This window comes from Myotis davidii, unplaced genomic scaffold (genome assembly GCF_000327345.1).
Source record: "Myotis davidii unplaced genomic scaffold, ASM32734v1 scaffold201, whole genome shotgun sequence".
NCBI lineage: Eukaryota > Metazoa > Chordata > Mammalia > Chiroptera > Vespertilionidae > Myotis > Myotis davidii.
This window is the reverse complement of record NW_006297819.1, coordinates 5025313-5035886: the sequence shown is the minus strand read 5'-3', so window position 1 is coordinate 5035886 and position 10574 is coordinate 5025313. Positions and strand designations below refer to the sequence as shown.

The 10574-nt window shown below is 37.8% G+C and overlaps 1 protein-coding gene across 2 annotated transcripts in view; it reads left to right on the top strand.

The window, feature by feature from the left end:
- ATP6V1A (ATPase, H+ transporting, lysosomal 70kDa, V1 subunit A) overlaps nt 1-10574 on the top strand; it is a 60633-nt gene that overhangs the window by 25559 nt on the left and 24500 nt on the right. For both annotated transcript variants that reach the window (XM_006773600.2, XM_006773599.2), the window contains exons 3-6: nt 868-996; nt 3787-4001; nt 4253-4390; nt 7674-7825. In XM_006773600.2, the coding sequence (XP_006773663.1) occupies nt 868-996; nt 3787-4001; nt 4253-4390; nt 7674-7825 (634 nt within the window). The remainder of the gene's footprint in view (nt 1-867; nt 997-3786; nt 4002-4252; nt 4391-7673; nt 7826-10574) is intronic.

The window sequence follows — 10574 nt, the reverse complement described above, 5'->3', positions numbered from 1 at the left end:
TACACACACACATACATCTATCTATCTATCTATCTATCTATCTATATATTTATTTATTTATTTCATTGACTTAAGGGAGAGAGAGAAAGAGAGAGAGGGCTCGCACATCAGAGAGAGTGCAATATCATAGGCTGCTTGCACACCTTCTACTGGGCATGTGCCCTGACCAGGAATTGAACCAGTGACTTTTTTTTGGTGGATGGGACAAAGCTCAACCAACTGAGCCACATCAGCCAAGGCAGAAATAGGGATTCTTAGTCAGGACCTCACCCAGTGGTGGTAACTAATTATAAACATCCCTATTGTGTATTTTGTAGATGCATATGTGAGTTTTTCTAGGTAGAGCGCGATCATCAGTTTATGAAAAAGGTCCATGTCCCAGAAAAGTTTTAAGAACCACTGTTACTAAGTGTTCGAGAGTAAAGATGATGTTTCCAAAATTATCTTTCAAAGTAATGGTGACAACACAGCAAACTGATAATTGTGTGGCATTCTACCACACTACTAGCTAAAGTTTCTGTTCCATTTTTTTAGTTTTTATTTTCGTATTCCCAAACCCACTCTTTCATGTATTATAGCAACCAGGGTTGATCAAAACCCTTATTTACATTATGGGTTATTATGGATTATTATGAGTATATTCTGTAAATGTATAATCTTTAGCCTAACAAATTTATTTTGTTTCCCGCTATAGCATATGCTAAAAATGCATCTTTCTGTGAAACTATATGTATGTTCCATAGTGAATGTTTTATTTTCCTTATGAATATATGAGAGAGCTGTTTTATTGGATTTACTGGATATTTTAATTACCTGTAACTATTCACAGAGTCTTAAGTCATCAAAATATGCATATTTTCTTTACAGTGGTTACAGCCTGTGAAATGTCAGGTGCAGCCATGTATGAGCTGGTGAGAGTGGGCCACAGCGAGTTGGTTGGAGAGATTATCCGATTGGAAGGTGACATGGCTACTATCCAGGTGTATGAAGAAACTTGTATCCTTTTTGATTCAATTTCTTTTTTAAAAAAATATATTTTTATTGATTTCAGAGAGGAAGAGAGAGGGAGAGAGAGATAGAAACATCAGTGATGAGAGAGAATCATTGATTGGCTGCCTCCTGCAGGTCCCACACCGGGGATCAAGCCTGCAACCCTTGCATATGCCCTGACCTCCTGGTTCATAGGTCAACACTCAACCACTGAGCCACACTGGTTGGGCCTTTTGGTTAAATTTTTTGCCACGTTCTACAAGTCATATTTTAAGGATTCATGGCAAAGATAGAAGCAGAACAACCAGTGGTATCAGAAGCATGAAATGTTGGTATTAGAAATCTGATTCATACAGGAGTATATTGAAGAAAGGTACTAGGAATTAGTGCTCTTCTTAATAAATTAGTATCACCTTCTGAATTTTCATTACTCTTTTTTTTTTTAATATATTTTATTGATTTTTCACAGAGAGGAAGAGAGAGAGATAGAGAGTTAGAAACATCGATGAGAGAGAAACATCGATCAGCCGCCTCCTGCACACTCCCTACTGGGGATGTGCCCGCAACCCAGGTACATGCCCTTGACCGGAATCGAACCTGGGACCCTTCAGTCCGCAGGCCCATGCTCTATCCACTGAGCCAAACCGGTTTCGGCTTCATTACTCTTAATATTTCAGTAGTTCACAAACTTTAGGGGGAATCAATTAGAGAGAGACATATTGTAGAAGAAACCATAAACAGAATGCCATCATCAATTTGTATGATTAAAAGTCTCCAATCATTTCTGTTTATAATAGTAAACCGGTCACCATTCTATCTTTATTCTAATAAATAGTTCTGGGTGATGTGTTAAATTACAGTTTTAGTACTGGGGAATATTTACTATTTGACTAGCTACCATAATTTTGGCTTTTAAATATAGAATTTATTTTCAATTTTCTATAAAAAATAAAGAGATAAAAAGTTAAGCCTTGTGAAGAGAAACCAGTTTTTTTTGGGGGGGGGGTACTTTATTTGTGTATTTTACTTAGATTGGTCCTCAGGATCAGTATTAATTCTTTACCTATTTAAGATTTATTTGAAACAACCTTTTTTTTTTGTCATACTAAAATACATGCTTGCCAGTATCTTTTCTGTGTGTTAGAGTACTGTGCTAATTAAAAAAAAAAAAGTCATCTGAAAATTTGAAATAAAATGAGAAATCTTTGTGGTTATGAAATCATGACTAGTCTAAAGAATTTTTTCTGTTGTTACTGTTAACTTTCATTTAATCTTTTACATGGTTTGCAGATTTAAAATAAACAAATGAACATGTATATGGTGACAGTTCTCCCCACTTTTGTCATTCTGTATCTGGCCAGTTTTCAGAACACACACACTTGCATGCAGCCATTTTAATTAGTTCTCCTTATTATATAGCCTTCTAGCTTAATTGCATTTATGAACCAATATCAATATGTACTTTTCTTCCTTTTTTTTAAACTAAAAGATAGCATATTATATTCACTTAAAAAGAAATGTATTGTATAAGATAGATAGATATGTGATAAATAAAGTAAAGTGTTAATGGTAGAATCTAGCCGGTAGAAATAGCAGATGGAGTTCACTGTAAAATTCAGCTTTGCAATAGGTTTAAAAGTGTTCATAACCAATTATTAGAAATGAAACTATATCTTGGAGATCTTTCTAGAGCAATTCATATAAGCTTCTATTCCTTTTTTATAGCTAAATAGCATTCATCATATGAATATACCATAATTCATATGGTATATTAATCAATATCTTAATGATAGAAATTTTAGTTGTTTCTAGTCATTTATTACATACAATGTAACTATAGCATGAATTCACAGAAGTTAGATTTTTGGGTCAAAATTTATGCATTTTAGTTTTGATAGATATTGCTAAATTGGTGTCAGTAAAAGTTGTACTGCTTTTACGCCTATGAACAAGTACATGAGAGCAAGCAGGACTCGATGTGCTTATTTGCAGGCTTTATTCTTTTCCTTTTTAAAACCACTTAATTCTTAAGATTTAAATTTTTTGTTAGGAACTAATATCCTTTTTAGGGGACTGATGTTCTTAAGTTGTATAGGTGAAATAATGTATTAAAGAGAAACTTTTGTTTCTGTTTTTAAGTTCTTTGGTTTCTCAAACTGCACCAAGGCACTCTGGGCAACTTCAGCTCCCAGGATGTTTTAAATTTTTGAAGTTAACAAGAATATTAGACATCTTGTCAGACACCATGTGACCTAGTAGCTTGAGATAATAAACAGTTTTGTTACTTGGCTGCACTATATTCTTGTTGATGATGTCATATATTCACGAAGCTGAGTTTTTGGTGATTGCTAAACTAAAAAGCAAGTACTATGTGCAGCTGAATATAGATCAGGTATTCAGTCTGATTCCAAGGTTTGAAAATTGTAAAATGCCTGACAGGCACATATGTCCTATTTGTAAGAATTGAGTGTATTTAAGAATGAAATTAAAATAATATTTTTTCTATTTATGTATATTTCCAAGTGCCACTTGGTTATTTGGAGATGTGTGTGTGTGTGTGTGTGTGTGTGTGTATAGTTTTTTGGATATGGCTATTTAATAAATGTAATTATTAGATAGAAGTTTTGTCATACGTCACTGTGAAAATGTTACTAAAACACTAAGAATGTTGTAAACTGAGAAAGTTTGACCATCTCTGTTTTAGCTCCTTAGGTATCATTTCCCATTAAACTGGTATTTCCTTTTTATAGTATCTCTAAACTTTCTTAGTGAGTTTTCCTCAACTACTGTTTCTAGCTGGTGTGTCTGTTGGAGATCCTGTACTCCGCACTGGTAAACCCCTCTCTGTAGAACTTGGTCCTGGCATTATGGGAGCCATTTTTGATGGTATTCAAAGACCTTTGTCGGACATCAGCAATCAGACCCAAAGTATCTACATTCCTCGAGGAGTAAATGTGTCTGCTCTTAGCAGAGATATCAAATGGGATTTTACACCTTGCAAAAACCTACGGGTATGTCTTTATAATCAAGATTTCTAAAGTTGGTGAAAGATTGTGAAATGAATATTTAGTGAATTATTTTGTACTCTTAATTCAAATAAAAATAGACCACAGAGCATAGTATAAATTTTTCTTTAAATCTACTAAGATTATAGAACTAATATGTTTTACTGATAAGTGAGGCAAATGATTTAAAGAATATCAAGGGTCGGTCTACTTGATGTTTATTTGAACATTAAACAACAAATGCATTTGTTCTCTAGGTTGGTAGTCATATCACTGGTGGAGATATTTATGGAATTGTCAATGAAAATTCTCTCATCAAACACAAAATCATGTTACCTCCACGAAGCAGAGGAACTGTAACTTACATTGCTCCACCTGGAAATTACGATACCTCTGTAAGTATCATATAAACTTTATCTCACAGAGTAGCCCTACTTATATATGCTAGTTGCCCAGTTTTAGTGCTCTAAATAGTTACAGAGTTATTTAAATGTATAGGTTTTAAGTAATTCCCATCATTTTTTTATTCAACTTTTTTTTTTTTAACTTGGGCTTGGGAATACAAATACAAGTTTTTTAAAAAAATTTTTGTTAAAGTCTCGTTGCCATACAATATTATATTACGTTCAGGTAAACAACATAGTCATTTGACATTTATGTGCCCTAGGATATGATTACCATAGTAAGCCTGGTAATTATCTGTCATTAAGCAAAGTTACTATATTCTTGACATATTCCCTGTGCTGTACGTTATATCCAGGTGCTTATTAGGTAAAGGGAATAAGAGAACATAGTGTTTCTTTTTCTTTTTTTTCTTAATATTTTTATTGATTTTAGGGAGAGGGGGAGAGAGATAGAAACATCAATGATGAGAGAGAATCATTGATTGGCTGCCTCCTGCCTGCCCCGCACTGGGGATCAAGACCACAACCCAGGTGTGTGCACTGACTGGGATCCGAACCATGACCTCCTGGTTACATAGTTGAGGCTCAACCACTGAACCATGCCAGCCAGGCCATAGTGTTTCTTTTTTGAGAGAGAACTATCTATAACAGTGATGGCGAACCTATGACACGTGTGTCAGAGGTGACACGCGAACTCGTTTTTTTGGTTGATTTTTCTGTTAAATGGCATTTAAATATATAAAAGAAATATCCAAAATATACATCTTTGTTTTATTATGGTTGCAAATATCAAACAATTTCTATATTGGACACGGCATCAGAGTTAAGTTAGGGTTTTTCAAAATGCTGACACGCCGAACTCAAAAGGTTTGCCATCACTGATCTATAATAATAAAAGCGTAACATGCAAATTGACTGAACAACCAAACAGCAAAACGACCTTCCAGACAACCACGCTATGACACGCACTGGCACCAGGCCAGCCAAGGCTGGTGTGATGCGATTGGTCAGGGGGGCCAGGCTACCCAGCTGGCAGCGCTGTGGCAGGTGGGCAGGGCCTCCTTTTGTGCAGCGATCGATCGCGGAGCCCCAGAGGGAGGTCCAGGCCACCGGCCAGTGACGCTGTGGTGGGTGTGCAGGGCTGGCCAGCAATCGCCCCACAGAGGGAGGCCCAGGCCAGCCAAGTGATTGCACCCCATGCCTGTCACCTGCAGAGGGAGGTGATGGGTGGTGGGGGAGGGAGGTCAGCGCCTCACAGATGGCAAGTGGTGGCAGGGGCGGGGCCAGCTGCCGGCAGCCAGGAGAAGGCAAGCCCTGACAGTCCCTGATCGCCAGCCAGGCATAGGGACCCTACCTGAGGGGTCCTGGATTGCTAGAGGGCATAAGCCGGGCTGAGAAATTCCCCTCCCTGCATGAATTTCGTGCACCGGGCCTCTATATATGCGCTTAAATGACCGAACGACCGGTTGCTATGACACGTACTGACCACCAGGGAGCAGATGTTCAACACAGGAGCTGCCCGCTGGTGGTCAGTGCACTCCCACAGCAGGAGCACCACTCAACTGACTGACAGGCACCAGATGCAGGGCTCACAGCTGGCGAGTGTTGCTATGGCGGTGCAAGCCACAATCAGGACTGACTGGGCATGAGCCTGTGGTAGGTGCAGCAGGGCCGGGATGAGCAGGAGTGGCAGGCAGGAGTGGCAGGCGGAATTGGGCTGCCGATTTCAGCCCAATCCCTGCAGGCCACGCCACGGGACCCCACCAGTGCACGAAACCGTGCACCGGGCCTCTAGTCTAGTATAACATTTTCCTACTTCATTAATTTATGCATTTATGCTACATTACTTAAAGCCCTGATTCTTTAGACCTGTAAGAGACTTTGATTTTAATTGTCAATCTGTATTCACATAATTAGTTGCATAATGGATTACATGAATTCTTGGGTGAGCCATTTAAGACTTAGTCCTTTAATGTTATTGATAGTCATATCATATCAAATCCCTAATTGTCTTTGTGGGTATGAAGCTAACTATTGCGAAGACAAGTGTAACATATCACTTTTTCCTAATAAAATGTGATAAAATACAATTTTCCAGTTATTTCACAAAAATAAGTCTGTGCTGTATAATATGTAGAGAGCAAGAGTTAAGATTGGAGTTCTGGACAATCAGCTAGCCTTAACTCACTAGCTTAGAGACTCATTCACTTCTATGTGGAAGAACCACCCTAAAGTGGTTCATATATCAACAGAATTACAGATTTTATAGGTCTTTGGACTTTGGAATTGTTTGTGAATAGATGCAATCATGTCAATGTTCAGAAATGTTAGAGTATTACTAATTATTTTTTGGCTTTTGCAAATATTTTTAAATATTTAATCTTGCCCTGGCTGGTTTGGCACAGTGGATAGAGCGTCGGCCTGCGGACTCAAGGGTCCCAGGTTCGATTCCGGTCAAGGGCATATACCTTGGTTGTGGGCACATCCCCAGTAGTGGGTGTGCAGGAGGCAGCTGATCGATGTTTCTCTCTCATCGATGTTTCTAGCTCTCTATTCCTCTCCCTTCCTCTCTAAAAAAATTAATAAAATATATTTTAAAAAAATATTTAACCTTATTAAATATTTTAGGGTTATTTAATAGATGTGTTTTTCATTAAAGCAGTTATAGGAGCATTATAATAAAGTAAATAAAACAACAAATAGAAATTTATGAAAACATTCATTTTTCCTCTCCCTCAGTCCCAGGAGTATCTCCTGTATCCTTCCAGACTTCTCCCTAATGTATATCCTCATAACTTAATTAACTGTTCCTCTATTACTTGAGATACCTCTTTCTCAAAAACTCCTAAGCTGTTTTTAATCACAAAAGCAGTAATAAGGGCCGAATAGTAATAGAACGGAATATAAAGATTTACAATAAAAAGTATAAATCTACTTCCCCACTTCTCTACAAAACACCTTCCTACCACTAAGAAGAATCTGAGGTTACTTTGATTTGGAGCAGTGGTTCTCAATCTGTGGGTAGCGACCCCTTTGGTGGTCAAACGACCCTTTCACAGGGGTCGCCTAAGACCATCCTGCATATCAGATATTTACATTACGATTCATAACAGTAGCAAAATTACAGTTATGAAGTAGCAACGAAAATAATTTTATGTTTGGGTCACAATATGAGGAACTGTATTTAAAGGGCCAGAAGGTTGAGAACCACTGATTTGGAGGCATAGATGTTTATAAATTTGACTGTACTTCAAAACCTGCTGTATTTTTATAGGATGTTGTCTTGGAGCTGGAATTTGAAGGTATAAAGGATAAGTTCAGCATGGTCCAGGTATGGCCTGTACGTCAAGTTCGGCCTGTCACTGAGAAGTTGCCTGCCAATCATCCTTTGTTGACTGGCCAGAGAATCCTTGATGCCCTTTTTCCGTAAGTTTGAGTTGTGTCCCAGTTTTTCCTGAGTTATTATCACCATAGTAAGCCTAATAACTATCTGCCATCATGCAAAGTTACTATAGTATTGACATATTGCCTGTGCTGTATGTTATATCCAGATACTTATTAGGTAAAGATAAGAAGAGCACATAGTGTTGCCCTGGCTGGCTTGGCTCAGTGGATAGAGCGTCAGCCTGGGGATTGAAGGGTCCCAGGTTGATTCCGGCCAGGGGCACATGCCTGGGTTGCAGGCTTGATCCCCAGTGGGGGGCATGCAGGAGGCAGCCAATCAATGATTCTCTCTCATCATTGATGTTTCTATATCTCTCCTTCTCCCTTCCCCTCTGAAATCAATAAAGAAATATATTTTTTAAAAAAGAGCACATAGTGTTTATTATTTTTTGAGAGGGAAATATTCTTTATTAATAAATATTTTATGTGCTAATCCTATAATACATTTTATCTAGAGAAATTCTTTACTTTCCCCTTTCTACCTTCCACTGTTCTCCTCATTTTCACAGCCACATCTCTGGAAAGAATGAATAGTTCTTTCCACCTTTCCCTCTCTAATTTACCATACTACTCTGCCCTTGGATCCACCACTCAACTGAAACTACTCTCACTAACATAGTCACTCCCATACTTAATAATTCAATAAATACATTTTATTTCATTCTACTCCTTCCTCTTTGAAACATCTTCTTTCTTTGTTCTTCCTGTTAGCTTTTGTCCACAAGTTCTAATTCTTAATTGCAGGGTTATTCTCCTTAATTTTGCTATTTCTTAATGTTTTCCCTCTTTTAGGGCCTTTTTTCTCATCATTATATATCTTACCCTCTGAGGATAACTTCATCCACTCTCATCACTTAAATATTCATATATAGAATACACCAGGTGTAGTCCCCAACTTCTGTTTCTTCATCCCAAATTTCTTCTGCATTCCAGACTCATATATAAAACACTTCTGATTATACCTCTCCTTTTCAATGTCTTACAGGTGCCTCAAAGTCAGTATGTTCAAAACTAAAGCAATTATCTTAATCACCACTTCCTTCCTTACAACTTGCTCATTTTACTTTGCTGCCTCTCTCAGCAAATGTCATCATCCATCCATCCTCCCAGTGAATGCCTAATCTAAAATCTGTTACTTCACTCAAGGATCGTTTCTACCCTTCCACATCTCATTATTGAACAAGTGCTTTTATTCTTTTCCCTAAATATTTTTTGTCTGTATCTTTCCTCCCTGCTTCATGACCCTAATTAAGGCTTACCCTAATTCCTGCAATAATCACATTTAATCAGACTTGCTATCCCCAGTCTTGCCTTCTTTCTAAGTGGTTGTCCTTAATAAATAGTGATCCATTTAAAACACATGTCTGTTCCTCACTGTTTTCTTGAAAACCTTCAGTGCTCTTCATTGCTTTTAAAACAAATACAAATACACACTCCTTAACTCTTTACAAAGCTACCCATGATCTGGGCATTGCTTACCTTTCAATATTGTTTCAGGCACTTACTTGCCTAGCTACTTCCTTGTGTACCATCTTCTAGGCATACTGAGAACTGTTAATTTCTCAAGCAGTGCTCCCTCTTGGATCTTGGCCATGCTGTTCCCTCTGCTGAAAATGTTACTCCCTTTATCTGACTAATTTCTCTTTCCTTTCTAGTCTTATCTACTTTCAGGGAGACTTTCCTAACCCTACTCCAATCCAGTGTTAGACTGTGCACCGGTTCCTATGTATTCCCACAACACCTTGGTTGTTCTCTATGATAGCACTTTCACATTGGGTTGCATTGCTAAACTTCCAAACTGGGGCACACCCAGCCCTGCCTCCCCTCCCTAGGTTAATAGTGATTTGAAAGAGGTATGTAAAGCCATAGGATGAATGGGCATGCCTTCCGAATTTATCAGTCACTGAAAGATTTGGAGGAAAAAAGATTTTAATTCATGTTAGTTTTATATTGAAAAAGTCAATTATTATTAAGGATGCAGTGTGTTAGTAATTTTTATGATAAAACACAATATTATAAAGAAATTTCCCTTATTGTCACATCTCATTTCTCCTGCCCAGACCTTCCCACCACACACACACACACACACACACCCTCACAACATTCACTTTCCTCTGCCCTTAACACATTGCATACTGCATAGAAATCTCTAAGACATACGCCAGGGACCGCACGTTTTTGGGCAAACTACACGTTATTTAAATCATCATAATGCACTTTAGGTGTTGTTTTTCAATAATTATAACATTTTTATTTACAAAAACAATTAAAGTTCCTAGTACTTTTTTAATGTATGGTACTGCATAAAACATTTTCCTCTATGAAGAGGGACCAAACAAAATTTACATAAGTATCTAGATTCGCTCCTTTTTCCATGGGCGTGAAAAATGAGAACACTCGTGAGCGGTCCTTAACAGATGGCGCACAAAACATGAGAAACCTGAGCGGTACGAAATGTGTTAACCCTTTGCGGTCGTATTAAATTTGGACATGGGTGTCATACTGGTTGGAATTAATTTCCATTGAAAGAGCAGTGACACATAACATGCAAGATTATGAAGGATAAACAAGATTTATTAATTCTTTTTTGGAACTACGTCACCACTAGTAGAATCACTACAAACGTTATCACTTTCTACGTCAGAGTCAGTATTCAAGGTGCCAAAATAAAACTCTTCATCGTTACTTTCAGATTCGCAGTACACTTCTTTCGGTAACTTTCTCTTTGCCA